At 42.2% G+C, this 22950-nt stretch overlaps 1 protein-coding gene across 1 annotated transcript in view; it reads right to left on the bottom strand.

Annotated features, from left to right (window-relative positions):
* Positions 1-22950, bottom strand: part of LOC122800226 (dynein axonemal heavy chain 17-like) — a 17083451-nt gene that overhangs the window by 3467177 nt on the left and 13593324 nt on the right. The window contains exon 61 of the mRNA XM_044069720.1: positions 18627-18844. Coding sequence (XP_043925655.1) covers positions 18627-18844 — 218 coding nt within the window. The remainder of the gene's footprint in view (positions 1-18626; positions 18845-22950) is intronic.

Here is a 22950-nt window from a genome sequence, read left to right as displayed (position 1 = left end):
ATGAACTCGGAGTCATAGTAAGATCTGAGGAATCCAGCTTCCTTGGATCTCACCCAGATGGGTCCGGAACACTTGGATCTGAAAAATCTGAAACCAAGTGTCGGGTCAGAGGTGAAGGAGTAAATGTTGAAGGACATCCCTGACCTGATGGCATAGGGACTCTAAGGGCACTCCTCTGAAGTTGTTCCATGACCAGTTCCTTCACTATCCTAGCCACATCAGCTTCAGTTAGGCTTTCTGAAGAACGTGAGGATACCAATGATGAAGGCCTAGAGTGCCTCGCCAGGAAGGGAGAGGGTGCCCTAGAAGGCACCAGATCTGAGGAAGGTGAGTAGACAGTCCTGGGAATGGTTATCAGATCTGAGGCCTTAGGATCCAACAGAGTTTTCTTTTTAGGATCCGTTGAAACAATTTTTTGTTGGATCCAAAGACTTGCGTGGAGCTGGGGAAGTCGGATCCGACATCGGTAGCTTCTTTTTGGGTTCTGCAGAGGAGGGTACATCAACAGATCTGGATCTTTTAGTATGATCCTTAGCCTTGGACCTTGTACTTTGAGTTTTTGAAGAAAAAGTGGAGGGCTGAGCCCCAGTGATGGCTTGAGAAAAAGTTGTAGGCAGAAACCTTTTAAAATCTGTTTTTCATCTCTGTGAGGGCCTGAGGGTTAAACACCTCACAGATATCGCACTGCTTATTTAAATGTTCTGGTCCTAAGTAGTATATACACAAAGTATGGCCATCTGAACAGGGCATCTTGTGACCACATTTAACACACTCTTCTTAAAACCCCTTTCTGACATGCTAAAGGTACTGAAAGGAGAGAAGTGAATTGAACAAAGCAAGCACAGAACTATAGACAAAAACAAAAACTAAGAAATACCTATAAAGTTGAAAGGAAATGTTTATATATATATATATATATATATATATATATATATATATAAAGATTACCTTTGAAAGATCGACAGCGCAGAAGATCGACACTCAAAACACTGAGCCCAGAAAAATTACAATGCAGATGATCGACAAGCCGTAATCCTGGCAGTGAAAACAGATCACTCTGCCATATGGATAGAAATACAAGAAAATAAGGAGTACATCAAAATGGGAAAAAAGAATGAAAAGAATAAACGAGAAATTATGGGATGAAAATGGAAAAAAAAACAAGCATGCATTTATGGAAAGATCACATTTCTACTACAATGTGTTATAAAATTTGGTATGAGTGGTGGCTAACTTTGAAAGAAAATATAAAAAAATGTTTTAGAATGGCAGATATAGAAAAGTGAAAACAAATATAAAACAATATATGTAAGGGTGTTTTAAAGGATTTGGAAAGGAACAATAATAGAATATTATGTGATAGAACAGATAAGTTATGAAAAGAATCAAGAAAAAAATTAATTATTATTTAAGAAAAGATATTATTTACAAGGTAAAAAAGAAGAGGTATCAGCTTATTTGAGTAACACAGTTAAAGAGAATACTAGTAAAATGAAAGATGATAGAAGTGAGGTAAGAAGATCATGGGAACAAATTATGAAAATCATAAATTATGTAAAAAACGTTTCAGGATAGAAAAAAGTGCAATAAAGAATGGCACATTAAAAATTGACAGAACAAGAAAATAAGGAATTGGAAAATGAGATGTCATTATATGAATTACATAAGGTACTTAGACAAGCTAATTTGCAGTCATTTCCTTATATGAATTAGATAAGGTACTTAGGTTCATTTACAGTCAGTTTCAGGATCAGATGGAATAGGATACCAATTTTATAAGAATTGTATGGGCTGTCAGAATAAAATATTTCTTAAAAATTATGAATGAGTTATTAAATGAAGGTTTATGTAGAAAGATGTGTGCAGTGGTATACTTAAATTTGTATGGAAAAAGGAATATAAAAATAAAATTGAAAATTGGAGATCTATAGTATTGACCAATACAAATTATAAGATTTTTATGAAAATAATTCAAAAGAGAATGGAAAATTAAATGAAAAGTATTACGAAAGACAGCATATATAGTTTAAATGGAAAATTATGTCAGGAATTATTATTCAGAGGTAGGTACTAGGCTGTCTGCCTGAAGGCATTTATAAGCCTAGCCAGAATGTGTTGGCTTTCGCCACCCCCTTAGATTAGTTCCCTGTGCCTCTGTCCAGGAGAGCCACTGAAGTGATCCCCAGGGTAAACTTTCTGTTTCCCATCCACTCGTCAAGGTTTCTTTCGAAGAGTGTTAGCAAGGAGCTCTGCCTAATGTAGATTGGAATCTTGTTCCAAAGCATGGGAAGCCTCTGGGACAGGAATCTATCCCTCCAGCATGTCCTATTTATTGCTGTGGTGAGGTTTAGATCCCTACAGCGTGTGGCTCGAGGAGATAAGATTTTCTTTAGGTGAAGCATGTCCATCAATTCTGGGTTGGACATGGCCTTGTATGTCAGGCAGAGATCATCTCTGAGTAGGCGGTATGCAACCGAGTACAGCTGGAGTTTCTTCAGACTAACTGCATAGAGCATCTGCTTGAGGCCAGTGATCCTCTTGGTGAGGTACTTCTGTGGTCTTTCCAGCTGTTTCAAGTGTCTTGTAAGGTACATCCCAAATGGGGCGTTGTACTCTATGATGGGTCTGATGAGTGATGAGTAGAAGGGCACAATGAAGATCTCTTGATCTGGATGCAAACCCTTTTGTGATTAGGTGGGCCATGTAGAAGGATTTTCTAACCACTTTGACAATATGATTATCAAAGGTGAAATTACTAGTCACTTGGGTCCCCAGATCCCTTATTAAGTCTTCCATATTTAGGGGACTACCACCTATGTGGTAGTTTGTGGGTACTTTGTTTTTTCCAAAGGGGATGACTATGCACTTTTTGGCATTTAGCTTGAGGCCATGATTTTGACACCAGGTATCCGTCTCAGTGAGACCCTTTTGGAGGATGTCTGTGTCAGCTGGAGAGTCAATTATAACCCCTAGTTTGCAATCGTCTGCAAACTTGGTCAGCCATAGTCCTCCTGTTCTTGCCTGTACCTCTGAGAAGTATATGCCGAACTGGAGGGGTCCTAGGATTGACCCCTGGGGAATGCCATTTGTAACCAGTTTAGAGTCGGACCTAGCTCCCACAACTGTCACCATGTGGGTTTTGTCCGTGAGCCAGTTGGCAACCCATCTTGTGACATAGGGGTTTATGTTCAGGCTGGTGAGCTTGTCTATAATACCAGAATGGGAAATGGTATCAAAGGCCTTAGCGAGGTCTAGGGAGGCTGTGTGTACCACCTTTCCCTCGTCTATAGCCTTGGTAACTGTCTCAAAGACGTACACCAGGTTTAGGAGGCATGATCTGCCTTGTTTGGAGGTTCCCAATGTCTCTGTTAATGAGTTCCATGATGATGTGCTCTATAGTCTTGCAGACCAATCTAGTCAGGCTTATAGGGCAATAGTTCCTGGGTCTGTTGTGGCTCCACCTTTGTGGAGCGGAATAACCATTGCTGTGTGCCACTCTATGGGTACGTAGCCTCTGGAGAGGCTGAGTTTGAACAGTGTGTTTAGGTGAGGGGTTAGTTCATCTTTGAGCTCGTGTAGGACGCAGCCTGACGCACCGTCCGGTCCCATTGATGCTGTGTTTTTGGCTTTGGAGAGGGCTGTTTTAACCTGAGTGTCTGTGATTTCAGGGACTCTACATTCTTCTGGTATGGTTATGGGCCATTTTGGGGGCAAGAGGGGGATGAAGTTTGCGCTGAACCCATCTGCCAGGATGTTGGCGATATCAGTTGGTTCACTGAATTTTGTGCCATTCTGCACTAACTCTGAGCAGATCCGAGCATTGCCACTTAGATTCTTGACAATTTTTCTTTCAAAGCTCACCTTGGATGATTTTAGAAGGGATCGTAGTTTCTTGCTGATACTGATCAGGGATGTCTTCCTTTCTTGGGATTTTACTCGTTTCTGTACTAGTTTCCTCCTTCTATTGTATAGCTTGTTTATGGCAGGAGTCCACCAGACTGGTTTCCTTTTCTTGTAGAAGTGAGTCTTGGTTTTGCTTGGGATGGCATGATCCATGCATTCTTGTAGGTGCCCGTAGAATGCATTAGTAAAGGATTTTGCAGCTTGGACAGTGTTATCCTTCAGCTGGGGGCTTTGAAAATTTCTCTTAAGTAACGTGAAGTTTGCGTTTGAAAAGTTTTTCACTGTGATTTCCTTGTCCAGGGGTGGAGGTGGAATGTGAATATTCAAAGTGATTTCTTTATGGTCAGATCTAACCAGCGAGGGGTTGACCTCAGGTGTGGAACACCGGCTGCCCATGTTGGTGATGACCAGGTCCAATATGTTGTCACCTCTGGTAGGAGTGCTGACCATTTGAATCAGGGCGTTTGAGTTTATAAATTCTAGGAAATGTTGGGCAAGGGAGTTAGTACTTGAGTAGTTCTCCCAGTTAATGTTTGGGTAATTAAAATCACACAATATTAGGGTGTTTGGTAGGACCTTTATGTTTCCCAGTGTTTCCAGAAACACAGAATGGGGGTCCTGGGACATGGTGAGTGATCTGTAGCAAGCTACAATTTGAATTGCAGTGTTGCCCATTGCTAGTTGCACGTAGATGATCTCTGAAGCAATGTGCTGTGCCACTAACCTAGAGGTGTGGGTATCCTTGATGAATATGGATACACCCCCACTTTTTGTGTTTCGGTTCAGGTTCTGTGGCCGAAATGTATGGTATGAGTTGTAGCCTGGTAGTGCTGGGATGCTCTCTGGAGCCTTAAATCAGGTTTCTGTTACTGCACATATATCAATTTTCTCCATACTAAGGAGTGCCTCGAGTGAATGCATTTTGAGGTTTAGACTTCTGGCATTGAGTAGCATTACCCTCAGTTTTTTGTTACTTGCGCTATTTACGGTGGTGGATTTGTCTTTTCAGCCTTACCTAAAAAAGGCACTATGCGGGTGGCAAGAGCCTTGGCCAGTATTTGAAAGCCTAAGTGTGACAGGTGCAAGCCATCTCTAGTGAAGCAGAGTGGCTTGTCGAGCATGTCATCCCAGGTGGACAGACAATGGATCCCCTTCGAATGACACCAGAAACTTAGCCAATTTCTGAAATCAAGAATTTTTTCTTTATACCGTGGTATCATTCTTGGTGAGGGCAGGATGCTACTTAGAGTCAGGGTCATACCAGCCTGGGCTATGTGATCAGAGAGTTCTTCCATGTCTCTTTTCATGTAGCCCAGGGAGGTACAGCTCAGGTCATTTGCACCAACATGGACAATGACAGAGTCATATTTGTACTTGTTCTGGAGTGACCTGAGTGCTGGTGTTACGTGGGGGATCCTGACACCCGAAAGGCAGCTAACAGTAAACTTCTCCTTATTCAACCTAGTGAGTGGGACGTCAGTGTGCTTGACTATAGAGTCACCTTTTACTAGTATGTTGGGTATGTTATTTTGCCTTAAGGGCTGTGATTACATGGTACACTGGTTTTGTGAAGTATGTGTTTCATGGTTTGTGTTGGAGGATGGAGGTTGCTTGGATGTTTGCTTTGGAGGTCTCTGCTGCTTTTGCAGATTTTTATTTAGAGCCTCCAAGTATGTTTTCATGTATTTATGTGTGTTTTTTGCTGGTGCTGGTTTTAATGTGTCTCTGTGAGACTGGTGGTGTGATGCAAGTATTTCCCTTCTCCTCTTGACTGTTTGATCCAGTCTTGGGTTGAGATAGCTTAGCCTCCAGCTTGGCTGTATAATTGCATCTCTCACATGCATTAGTGTTTGGTGGTAGGAGGAGAGGGTTGTCTGTGTACATGAGGCAGTTGTAACATTGCCTAAAAATGCCCAGATTCATCAGTTGGAATGGAGAGTACACCTGAAACTGCCCTTTGGACATGCCTGGATAGGTACAGTGAACAGTTTTACTGGATGGCTGGTAAGGTCGAATAGAGAGCCTTGTCCTTCTGTACAGTACATGAGGGTCTAGTGCTAGGGGTTTATAAGTGCTTGCTATGAGTTTTGAGCAAGTGCCGGGCTGAGAAATGAATGGCTTGAGTGCTTAAGTTGAAAGTTTGTCGAGTTCCAAGGGAAAAATTGAAGAGGAGACTTTGTGGAGCCAGGAATAGTTTTACTCTAGCTAACTGGTGTGCAAAACCGGGCAAATGCAGTATTTATAGTAGGGAAATGAAAGAGATAGAAATTAGCCCAAAATGGCCAATAAACTACTAATTTCTGGGATGAAACCACTCCTCCAGAGACAGATAGGCTGCTCAAAGCTCCCCTCTCTCACAGATGAACAAAGAAACTTCCTTCTATCCAGGTAGGGTATGGGCAAACACAGAGATTTGCAACACAGCCCTGAATTTAGTGCTAACCTGAAAACTGGACTATACTAGCTTAGACAGGCGGGAAACAAGTCTACTTTTTTTTTCAAAAAAAAAAGCAGATACAATCAAAAAAACACTTTAAATGCACAGAAAAGGATACTTATTGTTATATATCGCAGCTCAGAGTTGTAGTCAATGCCCCTAGTAATAAATTAGGAAGAAACACAAATACAGTAAAAGCAGTATAAAATAATAGAAAAACAAATAAACTGATTTAAACAAGTTACCCAATTAACCAGAAAAAAGCTCAAAACTGAGCCCTGTTCCAGCAGTCTTCAATCAGACAAGTTCTAACTGCACACTCCTGCTACTAGGGTGCAGGGGAACCTTCTCCAAAAAAAGATGGCCTGGATCAGTGCTCAAGTTATACAAACAAAGCTAGATTCAGCAGGCCTGAATCTGGTCTATGTTACAGCAACAATGCACACCAATTTCAGAAAGAAACAGTTCAAATAAGCAGGCACAATAAGCCTGTGACCAGAAATTCCCAGCTCAGAAGGGCAGAATCCAGCCTCTCCTCCCACAAGAGTGCAGACCACAAACCCTCTTAATGTAGAATAACTGGCCTGAAGCCTTAGTGCTTAAGCCAGAACTAATACACTTTTAGACTAGCAGACACTGGGCCTTCAATCAGCAATTTCCAGCTTAGAAGGATGTCAGCTACCTGTCCTGCCACAACAGTGCAGACCACAATCCTTCTTAATGTAAAACAACCTGTATGAAGCCCAAGTGCTTAAACCAAAAGACTTAGAATAACAGTTAAAATTTAATTAGGCTACTACCAAGCAGTAATAAGTGTAGCAGAATAAATAAAATTGAGTACTTTTAAGAAAAGCAAAATAAAGTAGGAGGAAACACAAATACAGTAAAAGCAGATGAATACAGTATAATTTTTTTAAGTGCAAGGAGAGAGGAAGAAAGAACCTAAATGGGTTGGCCTTCTCAAATCTTCTCTCTGTATTGAGTGAACACTAGACTCAGAATATGATCTCACTGTACTTGGTTAAGTGAGCAAATGAGATGGACCTAGGAGGAGTGTTCTAATACAGACTTACAGGAGGGGCAGGCAATTCCAGAGCCACCAACAGAAGAACAGGGAGGGTGTGTGCAGAACTAACTGCAGAGAGACACACAGCACAGAAAAAATGAAAATACAGTACTTTTAAAACTGCAAGTTTGTACTTAGAAGTCTAAATTATACTACTGCAAGTTTCACTTCAAATTATAGATGATATTATAAACAAGGACTGATGAGGCCAAGATCGTGATAGCAGTTTTAAATAAAGTTACATACAGTACAACATGAACTTTTGAGGACAGTTATGGAAGAATATAACATTAGTAAAACATAAAGATTTATGTTGCTCTGCATGTAACAAAAAAGTAAGAATTTTAGTGAATGGATGGTTAAGCAAATAAATAGATATAAAGAATGGTATACACCAGGGATGTCCTATAAGTAGAATATTATTTGCATTAGTTATGAATTAGTCAGGGATATAAATTTGCACACAAGAGGTGCTAACAATTCCAATTATGTTTATGTGTGAAGATGATATTATATTGATTATGAGAAACAAAGTCTGAATAAAGAAGTTATATGTTATATACATCAATGTTTAAATGTAATAGGCATGACTTTAAATAAAGAAAAAAAAATAAAGGTCTGGGTGACAGTAAAGAATTGAAGGAATATCCTTCTCAATGAAATAAATCTCTGTATTAGGAGGAATATGATTTGGGGGTAAAAATGTAAGTGAGGAAAAATAGAATAGGATACTGGATAAAATAAAGGAGCTTTGTTGTTTTTAGAAAACATATTAGCTATTGTTTAATAAAAGAAAGGTTTGTTTGATTAATTCAGTTATACTAAGAAAGACTGCATATTTAGCTTGTGTCTGTATGCAGTCAATAGTCTATGAAAAAGAAATACTGCAAATATTTTTTTCTTTTATATGTGGTTCAAGAATGAATACAGTGAAGACAAGAGTCTTGTATATGGACAAGGAAGATGGAGGTTTAGGATTGATATACCCAATTGTTTATGCTGTTTCTTTGCATTTGTATACATTTTTTGTTTTGGATAAATGATAAAAATAGTGGTACATTTACTAAAATACAAATGTAATCAGCATTGAAACATGTTATGAAAATTCAAAAGAGGAAATGTATGTTTAAATGAAGTAATGAGATGTCAGCAAGAAAAAAAATCTTATGGAAAATAAAATTTGATGAAATAGAAAAAGAGTGGAAAGTGCAATATAAAATATCACGATACAATATTATTATGCTAATCCTTGGGCTGAGCTAGTGAATGAAAAAAGTTATAGTTATAGAAATATGAAAAGCATGATGTAATAAGCAAGCAGAATGTCAAGATTTTTTATGGAGATTAGTGATTAATAAATTGCAAGTAAAGGGAAATATGCCAAATAAAATAAATCAGTGAAAGAGTGTGTATGCATTGTGGTAAAGAAGAAACTACAGAACATGTTTTCTTACTATGTACAAGGGTCACAAAATTGTGGAAAATTGTGTAAAGAAAATTTGTTTGAAAATATAAAGGAGGTAAATGAAATAAAGATGAATATGATAATGTAAGGATATTACAGCCATGAAAATAAGGAATATGCCAGTAAAAGTGATACAAGATTATTAAGAAGTTATGTACTCACCATAACGTTCCATCTGAGTAGATAAACTTCATTTGTCAGCAACCTATGGGTATCAGATCCAACTTCGGATCTGAGCTGGCAGTTTTCAACAGCTTAGATCCGAGCTCCTAGCTCCTCCCCTACCCATAAACCCCTGCCAACCCTGACTGAACTCAGATCAAGTTTTCCCCCAAAACAGCAACTGCTAAAGCTAGATCAATTTCAAAGACCATCTCTGAAGACAACAAATGTGAACAAATAAAGGTCAGGGGGAAGGAGGGGGGACAGTTGCTGACAAATGAAGTTTATCTACTCAGATGGAACGTTATGGTGAGTACATAACTTCTTAATCTGAAGTAGCTAACTTCATTTGTGTAGCAACCTATGGGACAGAGTCCCCAGCTACCTAACCTTGGGCAGCCATCATGGAAGGATGTTCCGGAGCACTGCAGAGCCAAAGGATGCTCTCCCTCTGGAGATAATATCCAGTTTATAATGGTTGATAAAGGTATGAGATGAGGCCCAAATGGCAGCCAAACAAATATCATCTAAGGATTCCCTGGATCTAAAGGCAGCAGAGGTGGGCACAGATTGGGTAGAGTGAGCACGGACTCCCTGAGGTGTGGGCCTACCAGGACTTTCATAAGCAAAAGAATACATTGCGAGATCCATCGAGACAATGTGACTTTAGATACAGATTTACCCAAATTCATTTTGGCAAAGGAGACAAACAACTGGTCGGATTGCCTATGACCAGATGTCCTGTGAATATAAAATCGAAGTTGTCTATGCACATCCAAAAGGTGTAGTTTGTATTCCCCTTTGTTCTGATAATTGGGAAAAAAAACTGGCAGGTTAATGGACTGATTGATATTTGACTCGGAAGCAACCTTAGGGAGAAAAGAGGGATTGGTCCTGAGGTAAACTCTATCCTTGTGGAAGGTTAGATACGGGGGTTTCACACAAAGGGCTTGAATTTCAGAAACTCTTCTAGCCGAAGTGATGCCATCTTCCAAGACAAATACTTGAGATCCACTGAAGCTGCAGGCTCAAAGGGGGAAGCTGTCAAGGCCCGAAGCACTAACGTCAAATCCCACGGTGGTACCACTTCCTTTACTGGAGGTCTGAGCAGGAAGGTGCCCTTCAGAAAGGTCTTGCACAGTTTTGAAGTGATCAAGGGACGCAGATCACATCCGACATGGTAGTGAGAGATAGCTGCTAGTTGAACCTTGACAGTGGAACAGCTAGCCCCCTGGTGAAACAATCCTGATAAGAAGTCTAACACAGCAGGTAAGGGAGCTGTGAAGGGATCCAAGTTTTGACGTTCTGCCCAAATTGAGAAACGTTTCCATTTGCTACTGTAAATCTTCCTAGTAGAAGGCTTGTGGGCTGCTACTAGAATGGCTTTTACTGGGGAAGAGATGCCGGGAGTCCTAGCTACAAGTGGAACTGGAGTAGCCAAGCTGTGAGCTTGAGACTGACCAGGTTCGAGGTTTGGAGACCCAGAGGGTGGGAAATCAGATCCGGGAGGGGATCTAGAATCCAAGGTGGATTCACCAGATGAGACCAAAGGTAAGGAAAACCAATAACCAAGTAGTACGTTAAAATACAAAGAAAAAGAAAGTGCGGCTGACCGCAACCAGTCCAGAGTCAGTGGATGTTGCAACAAGTCGTGCACAAAAATGTTATCAGGATACCACTTGCTCTTCAATTTAAGAAGTACCAACGCACCAGCGAAGTAAAATAAACAGCTTTTATTCCACAAAAAATTGCCACCAAAGGTAAGGAAACCAGGTTTGACAAGGCCAGAATGGGGCAATGAGGATAATCCTGCTCCCCAACCGACTGGCTTTCTTTAGAAACTTTAGCATCAGGGGAAGAGGTAGATAAGCATAAAGCAGACCGGGAGGCCAAGCATGCACCAGAGCGTCTCTCGGGGATTCCCTGACTTGGGGAATTAAAGCGAAATAGCTGTTGCATTTGGTGTTTGAAGGAGATGCAAAAAGATCGCAACAGGGCTGCCCCCACTTGGCAAAAATCTGATTCGCTACCTGCAGATTGAGAGACCACTCATAAGGGGAAAGGATGGTGCGACTGAGTCTGTCCGCCAGGATGTTGGACCGTTTCGGAATGTGCGTTGCAATGAAAAAACGGTTGGTGGAGATCGCCCATTCCCACACTCTCATGGCCTCTCGACAGAGTGGGTAAGACCTGGTTCCCCCCTGTTTGTTGATGTACCAGACAACCGACATGTTGTCCATCTGGATCGCAATCGTCCCTACAGGAAGAAGGTCCTGAAGTGCTTGCAATGCTAACAGCACTGCCCTCATCTCTAGGACATTGATATGCAAAGAGGTCTTCATGTTGTTCCACGTGCCTTGGACAGTCTTGCCCGAAAATTGCCCCCACCACCCAAGGCGAGAGGCATCCGTGGTCACCGTGGCAAGGGGAGGGGCCATAGAGAAGGGGCGTCCCATGTGGAGGTCCGGAGAATGCAGCCACCATACGAGAGCCCTCTTGCAAGCCCTGCTGAGGGGAACAGGATGACTCAGAGGGTAGTGACGGAAAGACCACTGGACTTGGAGGGTCCATTGCAAGACCCTCATGTTCAGACGTGCCATTGGCAATAAGTTGATTGCCGCTGCCATTGAGCCTAGAGACCTCAGGACCAATTCCGCAGGAGGAGCTGAAGGTAGAAGGATGGCCCGGACATGAAGCCTCAGGGTTCAAAGTCGTTCTGGGGTTAAGAAGGCTACAAGATTGATTGTGTTTAACCTGGCCCCAATAAAATCTATGACCCGAGTCAGGGTGAGAGAAGATTTGTCCATATTTATTGTGATCCCTAGCCAGGGAGCAATGCGAAGAAAATAGTTCCTGGCTGTGCAGAGTAGATGCCTTGTCGGGGCAGTCAGGAGCCAGTCGTCCAGGTACGGAAAAACCTGAATTCCCTGGAGCCTCAGGTGAGCCACTATCACTGCTAACAAACACCCTGGGGGCTGAGGTGAGACCAAAGGGGAGAGCCCTGAATTGGTAATAACTGGCTCCTTGCCGGAAGCGGAGAAACCTCCTGGATCGTCTGTCCATGAGAATGTGGCAGTCCGCATCCTTGAGGTCTATAGAGCACATCCAATCGTTCTCCCGTAAAAGGGGGAGAATGAATTGAAGAGTGACCATCCGGAATTTCTCTTTGATTACTGACAGGTTCAAAAGGGAGAGATCGAGGATTGGCCTTAAGTCCCCTGTCTTTTTTGGCACCAAAAAGAACCTGGAGTAATAACCCGATCCGAGCTGGGTCTGGGGGGATGTGTTGGATGGCTCTTTTTTCTAGGAGCTGCTGAATTTCCGCAGCTGCGGCCTCCCTCTGATCAGGTGGGACATCGGGGAGGTGCTTGGGAAAGGGAGGGGGGTAATAGAAGGGAATCTGGTAACCTCTGGATATGATGCAAAGCACCCAGCGGTCTGCTGTGATGGACTCCCAAGCTGCCAGGTGCCTCGAGAAACGTCCCCCGACTGCTTCCAGAGTGGAGCAGTCAGGCAACCCCTCAGGGCTGCTGCATGGGCTGATCAGAGAAGGGTTCTCTGGACCCAAAGTTCTTCGGGCCCCCTCTGCCTCTAGGGTGGCGTCCTCCCTGTCCTCCTCTGCCACGGAAGGACTGGGGATCCAGAGCGGACTGGGACTGTTGCGACTTCTGGAACCACATCTTCTTCTGTCATGTTTGGTTCCTGGAGAAGGACCTCTGGGGAGCAGAGAAGCGGACTCCAACAGCAGACAACGTCTTCCCGTCCTTTTCGCTCTGGACCAAGGTATAGCGAACGGTCTTCCCAAATAGGGTAGGACCATCAAAAAGGGCATTTGCGAACAATGCCTTAAAGGGTTCCACAAAATCACAATGCCGGAGCCAGGCCTGACGCCTCATGATGAGGCCTGCTCCGCTGGCTCTAGCAGCTCCCTCCGTGGCATGGGATAGTAGCCGCATAGAGGTATTGGAAATGGACCAAAGAGTGGCCATACGGGTGAAGTACAGCTGTTTGTCCTCCGCCGACATGGACTCCTGTGGCGATGCAGCGTATTCTTTAATGAGATCCCGCTGCAGTCGAATAACGTGTGCCATATAGTTCAGAGACCTAACCGAGAAGGATGCTGAACTAAACACCCACTTCCCTAAGTGGCCCAGCGATTGGGACTCCTTGCCCGGGGGGTGGACCAAGGGGCTCTCTTGAGTTAGTTCCCTCTTAGTGGCCACCACCACCAACATGGCATCTACCGGGGGACCCTTGCTCCAATGGGGCCTATCCACAGGGGGACTGAGGATCCTGTCAGGGTGCTTCAGGACTGGCTCCACAGTGTCCAGCTCCTTCCATGCCCTGGTGGTAATCAGGTCCACCAGGGGGTCAGCCGGAGGGGACACCCAAGAGGTAGAAGGGCCTGCTTCAAATGCCTCCAGGAACACGGACTCGTCCAAGGTCGGCTTTGGGGCAGACCACCCGCCTCTGATCCTGAGCATTTCCATGATGTCTCCAAAGGAGACATCCTTGGGGGGTGACCTTGGGGAGCCATCCCCTTCCTCCAAATCCGAGTCTTCAGTCAAGGACTCAGGGAAGTCCACGTGCCTCCTCTTGCACTTCCGCTTGTGGGGGACCTCCTCGGGGGGGGGGCTGTCTGAGGAGGTCTCACCAGCAACATCCTGTTCCAATGGAATGACCTGGGACATTGAAGCAGGCTGTCCCTGGGGCCAGGTGATGGAAGTCGGACCCAACCGAGAAGGAGTGTGGGGTGGAGCCATGGCAAGGACCGGGGGCCTGGAAGCAGTCGACGGAGCCCTCTCCACCACGTTGAACACTGAGGGAGAGCCGCTCTCTCTGGGATCCGAGAGCAGACCCTCACTCAGATCCAACAGGCGGACCGGGGCCGGCACTGAAGCGATCAGATCCGACAGACCAGTATGCTCCGACCTGGATGGCGCCGAAACCATACTGAAACCCTCGGATCTGAAGCTCAGTTCTCGGCTCCGAGAGCTTGGATCCGACAAAAACGGACCTGACAGGCTCGAGGGAAGCGTCGGCGCCGAAGTACCCGAGACTGTCGGTGCCGACCCACCCCTGGTTCCAAAGCTGCCCGGCTCCGAAGGCTCCGAACCCGGGAAGCGGGACAAAGAAGGAGCTATCGGGGCAAAGAAAGGGGTCGAGCTCACCCCCGGAGGGGGGGGGGAGGCAGAAGCACTCCCATCTGCAGTTGGGCCTGGAGGAACCTTCGCATCATCCGGTCCAAATCCGCATCGGAAAGGCTGCAAGTGGATCTCGACGAGGCCACCGAGGCGGGACGGGAGTGCCGCCTCGATGACCTCGAAGGAGATCAGGTCTCCTCCTCCTCAGGACCCGGAGAAAAATAGGGAGACCAGATCCGAGAGGGAGGAGACCGGGAAGCCCTGGAGGGAGAAGACTGCTTAGCCGGGGGGGCTGATGCGGAGGCCTCAGCCCTCTGCTTGTGGTGCTTCTCCCTCCATTTGTCTTTCCTGGCCTCCCTCTCCTCCGGCCCTACAGTGGGAGGTTGAGTCCCAACCGGGGGAAGAGAGGCAGGAGTGGCCGCCGCCGAAGCCGCGGTGGAAGCCACGGTAGGACTGGAGGCCGAAGCCGAATCCGGGGGCAAGAGACACGCCGGGATTAGCTTGGATCTCTGGTCCTTAAGTGCCCTGGGGTTGAACGCCATACAAATGGAACACCCAGAGGAAAGGTGTCCAACCCCAAGGGACAGAACACACCGAGTGTGGCCATCAGCCGGTGAAAGCTTATTGCCACACTCGGTGCATTTGGAGAAGATTGGTTTTGGGGCCTCAGACATTTTAAGCTAAGGAGGACACTCTCGTTAGTCCCCAACACACGCGCACAGACCCTGACGAACCAGAGAGGGAGAGGGAGGGAAAAATATAACTAAAGTAAAAGTTAACACTAGGGTTTACAGACCAAAGGGATCTAAACACACCACACTCACACTAAAGGGATAGAAAATAAATAATTTTTTTTGTTTTTCTCACAACTAAACGACCAAGCCGGGAGCTTGAAAACCCAGCTGCTGACAACAAGCGCGGCAAATAGATCTGGGGTCAGTCAGGGTTGGCAGGGGTTTATGGGTAGGGGGAGGAGCTAGGAGCTCAGATCTAAGCTGTTGAAAACTGCCGGCTCAGATCTGAAGTCGGATTCGATACCCATAGATTGCTACACAAATGAAGTTAGCTACTTCAGATTTTATGTTATTTGGACCATTTGGAATGAAAGGCGAAATGAAATCATGTTTAATGGTAAATGGAACTAGCAGTAATTTTAAGAAAAAATAGATGATGGTTGTGGAAAAAGGAGTAGGGGTCAAATAAGACCATGCATATAGAAGTTTAACATAATAATGAAAGGTAAGATATCTATGATTGCTTGGAAATACCGGAAAGGAGTGGAAATGTGTTCACTGTATAAATATTAAATATGTAAGTTTGTAAATAGTATTCTGCATAATGTTTTTTTTTTTAAATAAAGAACCTCTTTGCTTTGTGATAGGTGTTGTGGGATCTTTTTTTTTACATCCACCCAAGCTGCCATCAACTCCAGCAAAGGAACATCTGTTTGACATCTCATTCAAATGTACACTCAGGAGTACAGCACCCTCTGTATGTATTCTAGTGTCAGTTTTGGAAAATTAATCCAGCTGCCTACACTCACAAACAGAAACACACACACACACACACACACACACACACACACACACACACACACACACACACACACACACGTATTAGAATTATAATCACCACATCTAGTTCTCTCTTCCTTCGCAATCAAGCCCCAGTCAACCTAAGACACCAAGAAAGGATGCAAGAGACAGGTACTTCAGTCCTCATCGAGTTGAGATAGATTTCAGTAAATATTCATAAAAACCTCCCCTCTTGCCCAGAAAGTATGTTACAAAGCCTGATGTGCTAGGCCATCCTGTGTATGTACTTCCATTTTTGTATCTCCAAACCCATCCTGAGTATGTGCACTCCTTGGCAGACTGTTGGCCTTCTCCCCCACCCCCACACTCCTAGTGTAGAAGCTGTACTTCCAGGCCTTTCCCCTGGTGGTATACCTGTGATGAGATTGGACTAGTTCCCTCTCCAATCCTTCCTTAGCCAACTACTTCAGTCCATGTGCTGCTATTCAACTTTAGGTCATCCTGGACATAGACTTGGTCAAATTACCTTCATTGTGAGACCATAAGGAACAAATTAAAATATTAATTGTAGTAACAATAAAGGCAAACCACTGCAAAGTGCTAACCAATAGGCAGTGAGATTTTGACCCATGTTGAGGACTGAGACCATGTCAGTAATTTACATTCATCCAAAGAAAAACACTTCAGTGATAGGAAATGCTTAGGACCACAGAATTTTAAGAACTTTAATAAAACAACAAATCAACAACCAACTTTGTCATCACAATAAACAAAACATGCTGGAGGGATAGGTTCCTGACTCAGAGACTCCCCATACTCTGGAATAGACTGCCCATACATGTCAAGCAGAGTGCCTCCTTGGCCCTCTTCAAAAGGAACCCTGACGATTGGATGGGAGATAGGAAATTCACCCCGGGGATCACGTCAGTTGCCCTGCTAGACAGGGGTCTAGGGAAGTAAATATTGTGGGAAGAAATATCCAGGGAATTGTTATGGCTAGGCTTGTATAGGCCCTAGGGCCGATAGCCTAATACCAACCTATGAACCTATGAACAAGTCACAAAATATTCAGACCAATGCCTTTCTTCAGTGTGTAGTAAAATAATTCCACCAACCTCTTAACTTATATAATACATGTGTGGAATCATGTGACAAAGCCTTAATTAAAATCAGTTATCCAGCTTATAATTATATAGTATATTCAGTTAAAACCATTATAAAACAACATTTTCTCATTTTAGATTTGGCTGTTTCTTCTTTAAAACAGGTTTAATAGTGTCTATGTTAAATAAACAAATGCTTAAATGTCAAATACAACATACTCGAACACTTTTAAGCGAACGTTTATTTAATCGATTGTTCAGAACGTCGGAAAACGGAGTTCTGAAATATTATGTTTGGCCAGTACTGACGTATGTGACGTAATACGTCATGTAAGCTAGCGCTAATGACCCTGTACAATGCAAAATGGGAGAATTTTCTTTTCCTGCACTGAAGTGCGGTCTCGGAGTTGGTATATTTAAGTAGGGGGGGTGTGGGGGGCACAGAAAGACTGTCCACAAACAATTAATTGTCAGCATAAATCTGTACAGTTATGCTACATTACTAAATATAATAGAAATATATAACAGAAGGACTGATGAAATTAAATTATTACAAAAAATTGGAATATTTTAGTCACGATGCCAGACATCAAGCAGTTGATAGGTGATAAACTGAGTTTTGCTTATAAAAATAGTTATAATCTCAAAAAACATTTATGCTATAAAGACATGAAGTCTGCAGTACCTTTCCTTGTTATAACTGTGTATGTTGTAAGGACACACAAAGAAATAATGAATTTATACATCCTGTAACTAAAGAAAAATATATGTTTAGATATTCTGCTACCTGTAATAGCTATAATGTTATATATCTTGCTACTTCCTCAAAATGCTCTGCCTTCTACGTTAGTAAGTCCACAATTAGACTTAAAGATCAAATAACTGAGCACAGATCAGCGATAAGAAATATTAGTACCAATGCACTAGCCAAGCATATAGGAGAAGCAGGTTTGGAACATGAATTTCAGTTCAGGGTGATTAACTTAGTATATAAAAGTAGAAGGGGTGCATATTTAAATAATCGACTAGAATTAGTTGAATATGAATGGATTCTTAGACTACAAGCAGATGTTGTTCCAGGTATTAATACAGCTATCAGTATTAAACCTGTTTTAAAGAAGAAATAGTCAAATCTAAAATGAGAAAATGTTGTTTTATAGTCATTTTAACTGAATATACTTTATAATTATGTTATAAGTTGGATAATTGATTTTAATTAGGGCTGTGTCATATTATTCTACACCTGTGTTATATAAGTTGAAAAGCTGGCTGAATGATTTTACTACACAATGAAGAAGGGCACTGACCCGAAATTTTGTGACTTGTTGATTTGGTGTTTTATTAAAGTTCTTATAGTTCTGTGGTCCTAAGCGTTTCCTATCGCTGAAGTGTTTTTCTTTGCATTTGTGCTCGTTTTTCAGTGAAGGTTGCCCAAAGTGTTGGTCCATTTGCTTGTTAGTAATTTACACTCAGCCAGGCATTTGCTGGATGACACCAGGGTATATTAATAAAAAGCTGTGATGCATGCATTATCTAATGCATAATGAATTTTAATCAGATGAGTTCTTCTTATTTATGTTGTAGTAAATACATTTACAAATGGAAATCAATTGCAAGGACTTATCCATTTTAAAGGAGAAAAGAAATAAAAAAAAAAAATAAAAATAAACTACCTTCTCTACAACATTCCTCTCAAGATATAATTAACATTTTCTTAAAATGATTAGTGACTTATTACAACACTGAATATTTTCATGCTAAACTGCTGCAACAAAAACATATGTTAATCAAGACCTTGATGTTACACTTACTGAAAAGCTTTAAGGCAAGGATCAGGAATGCTCTCTTTTTTGTAGTTTATTAAGCTATCTAAGAAGGCATCCACTTTTCCCATCATATTTTTAGCAGCTTTCCAACTCCGGTCCTTTGGAATCTTCCCCCCTGGTGCTAACAAAATCATCACAGCTGCTGTAACATTAACAACAGCTTCTGGTGGAGAACCAAATGATTTCAGTTCTGTGAGGTTATTCTAGAGAAAAAAAAAGGTGAAATGCACAAGGTTTGACAGTCTTTAGTACTAAATAATCAGAACTTGATTTGAATTACATAACTTAAAGTTAGCTATTATCCACATATGCAAATCTAACATGTTAATAAGCAGTCCCCAATATAATAATCTAGATGCTTTTTATTGTTTTCTTTAATATTTTCAATCAGCAGACCCAGCAGCAAAGGATAATAGCATCCCATGGTAGCAAACCTATTTCCTCTCAGAAAAATCAACAGAGATGTTGTCAACATATGTCTGTGGCAGAAGTAGTTAGTGGTGCAAATGCCATTCCCTCTCTTGTTCAGTTCTAGTTACAATAAGACGTGATTTTTGGAACTGGATATATAAACCATCGCTGAGTTAAATCTGATTGAAAAGCTAAGAAGAATGAGGTGAGCACCTTGTGATGGCATGAGAATAAATTATTTATCCTTGGGAATCTACTGACCAAAGTATCTTGTTGAACACTGCTAATTACTTAGGAATAAAAAGTTTGCTGCACTTCAATTGTTTTTCATTTTAGAAAACAGTGTGAAAGGTCATCCCTAAGATTCTCAAAAATGCTCAAAGCTCTCATTAATTGCTCAGTGCAGGTTGGTAATTTGTGACAGTGAGATAATCCAATTCAGAGACAGGTATGGATGTAATGAAAGAGACCTCAGTATCAGCTCTTTATCATGTCATTGGGTTGCACATTAATGCTGTCAGTCCTGACTGCTCTAATGTTCTCCCTAGTGGTCCATGTATCTCATTGGCAAAGGCACCCACTACAGACACACATATATACACCTCCAGGCATTCAAATATACAGTGCAAGATCTACCCATTAATAAACAAGCTCGCCCCCAGTCAATCACACTCATGGAAACACTCATGCATTCACTCTCCCACAGACACACACACACACACACACACACACACACACACACACACACACACACACACACACACACACACACACACAGCCAGAATTTTGATTTCCTAGGAAATTCCTGTAGTGCAACCTCTTAACTGTCCCTATTTTGGAGGAGCATTCCTGTTTTCAGACCTGATTTAGGATGCCCCTATTTCTGAGGTATGTTCCTATTTTCAGGCTTAATTTACCTTCACACAAGGAAATCCGCAAGTACAGCGGGTGCACAGACTAAACAAAGTCAATAAGGCACAAAACAAGACATCCAGCAAGGGTGAAAAAAATTTTCCAGTTTATTATGGCAGCTCCAGCAATTGGAATAAAACTGAATTAAATAAGCAGTTCGGTTTTGGCAAAGATTAGCCTTCCTCAGTCCAATAACAATAGAAAGCACACACAATTGATTGAAATAGTCAGCCTTGTCACAATGCAAGCGTCTCATTGGATGATTAACTTAACTCATTCAGGCCAGGTGTAAACAAACCTCACAACCTGATAATCCAACTGGATTCTTTATTGTTTAACTTAGTATGCCAGCCAGTTTTGTACATTCTGTTCCCTCTGACCTTGTCAATGATAATGAATTTGAACACAGCAGTGGTATGGATCATTGTATGTTTAAATAATGAACTGGACAATCTTTTTGTATCTTATGTCACTGAGGAAATATGAACCCTCAGTGACCTTGAGGTTTCCCCCACGTAAAAGGCTGAACAGGAGCAAGTGGCTAAATATAAGACCCAGTCACTGCTACAGTTTCCAAAACACAAAATATCATAAACCTTAGAGGTATTACTACTAGTAAATTCTTTACTCTTAAGTACATGGGTACATGCTGAACAATGACCACAGGGTTTGCACCCTACCAATTTGTCCCTAAACAGTGTGACCTGCTGTGTGTTAGAGGGCATCTTATGTTTGTAATGATTAAAATAAGAGCCCAACATGGGACCCCATTGGTAGGAGAAAAGACATTTCAGAGAAAGAAGCTCCGAAAGCTTATCATTGGCCAAAAGGATGTCCCAATGGTGATCAATAATTTTCCTTAAAGTATTGATGTTCTGCCTGAAGGTGGTGGCAAAACTGACCAGCTCATCTCAGTTATTGTCTTTGGAAGTATGTTGATATTGCAACAGAGAAGATCATGGTTGCTGTGAGGCAAAATGACTGGCCTAAATGATGTTATTATATCCTCTGTTGAGAAATCTATTTTTCAAATCCTGTTGATAGCACTCATAAGAGTTATCTGAGGAACAAATACATCTTATCCTGAGGAATTGGGATTTGGGGATGTTGCAGATGGTGTGTCGTGGGTGATGACTTCTGGCATGAAGTAAGGTGTTATATTGTGGATGTTTATGAAATACCTCCATCCTGAGTGTGTGGTCTGCCTCAATAATGATAGTGACATCCAAGAACAAAATCTGATTGATGTGAAAATTTAACATAAATTGGATGCCCCACTTATTTTCATTGAGATAATTTACAAATTCATGTACATGTATGTCAACCCCCTCCACACCATCCAGCAATCATCCAGATGACGCCGCCAAATATCAATCTCATCAAGATATAAATTATGGTCTGTGTCATAAATAAGTTGTCCCTCTATAAAACCCATGAAAAGGTCAGCATAGATGGGGCAAAAGAAGCCCCCATGGCGGTAACTTTCACCTGCCAATAACATCTACCATGGAAATAAAACAAGTTTTTGGATAGCACATGTTTGGTCAGACAGAAAAGAAGGATGTTAAAGCCTGGTGAATATATATTGGCCTTATCCACCAAAAATTGAATAGTCTTTAATCCAGCCCAATGGGGAATGTTGGTGTACAGGGCGGTCACATCCAATGTGCACATTAGCCAACTAATATCCATCTGTGTATCCCTCACAATCTGTAAAAATTGGGTAGTATCTTGAATCCTGGCCCTGACCATTGACAATAATGGTTGTAAATATTTGGTAAGAAATGTAGTTAACGGTTCTGTAAGTGACCCCATGTCCGATACAATGGGCCTCCCCAGTGGTTTTGCTAGATCTTTGTGAATTTTGGGCAATAAATAAAGGTATTGAGATTGGGGAACAGATACAGTCAGGTGGTACAAAGTTTTCTTATTAATGATAACTTCTTCCAGGGCAAGGTTCAGAAATCTGTCTATTTCTTGTTAAAATTTTGGTGTTGGATCTAATGCCATGTGCATATAAAATTGGACATTAGATCATTGTCTTTCAGCCTCTGGCAAGTACATCAGCCAATCCATGACCACGACCGCCCCACATTTGTCTGCTGGTGAAATAACCAGATCATGGTTATCCCTACACTTAATTAACACCTGTTGCTCCTGCTGTGTAAGGTTATTTCATATTCATGAAAAGAAATTTGTTAAAGTGCAAATCCTTAAGCACACAGTCCTTAAATATAGCAACGTGTTTGTCCATGGGTGGCATGAAAGAGGATTTACAGAAATGAAAATCAGTAGACCTTTGAGCCTGAGTACCATCACCATAAAACAATCTTAAATTCACCAAGTGGCAAAAGTTTGAAACATCTCTGGCAAATGTATCTTCATTAACAAAAAAACAGGAACAAAACTTAGTCCCTTGTTCAGTAAGTTTATTTCAATATCAGAAACTGGGTGGGTGGAAATGTTATACACATTATTTGTGTCCCTTAGTGTGGTAGAATCAGGTCTAAGAGATGTTGAATGTTGTTTACAGGACTGGTGTTTTCTACCTCCTCTGTGCCTACCTCCCCCAAAGGGTCAGTACTTAAGCATTTCTTGGCTGCTGGTGACTCAGAGGTGGGGGTGATTTCAATATCAGTGGTGGAGGATGAATCATCCCCTGAAGTGCCACTGCAGCCACTAGGACATCTTTTGAGTATGGACTGAGGCCTCTTCCTTTTAAGGGCTGGTTTGGTCTTGTCCTGCTCAACAAATCTGACATTCTTTTGTAATCCAAAAGGTTTACCTCTCTCATAGTCCGTGATGTCATGTTTGAATTTATGGGTCTTCTTGGTTTTGAGCTGTTCCTTTAAAGTAAGTAAATCCTTGACCAATTGGTTAAGGTACTTGTCACCTTCACACAATTTTCTAAATCAACCTCAATGCAAGAGATTTTCTAAAGCAGTCTAGTACACTGGAAACCACACTACATGAGCAAAACACTAGT

The sequence above is a fragment of the Protopterus annectens genome, chromosome 4.part0 (genome assembly GCF_019279795.1).
Source record: "Protopterus annectens isolate FY-2018-M chromosome 4.part0, PAN1.0, whole genome shotgun sequence".
Lineage (NCBI taxonomy): Eukaryota > Metazoa > Chordata > Ceratodontiformes > Protopteridae > Protopterus > Protopterus annectens.
The sequence above is the reverse complement of the archived record's forward strand: the minus strand, read 5'-3'. Positions and strand labels throughout refer to the sequence as shown.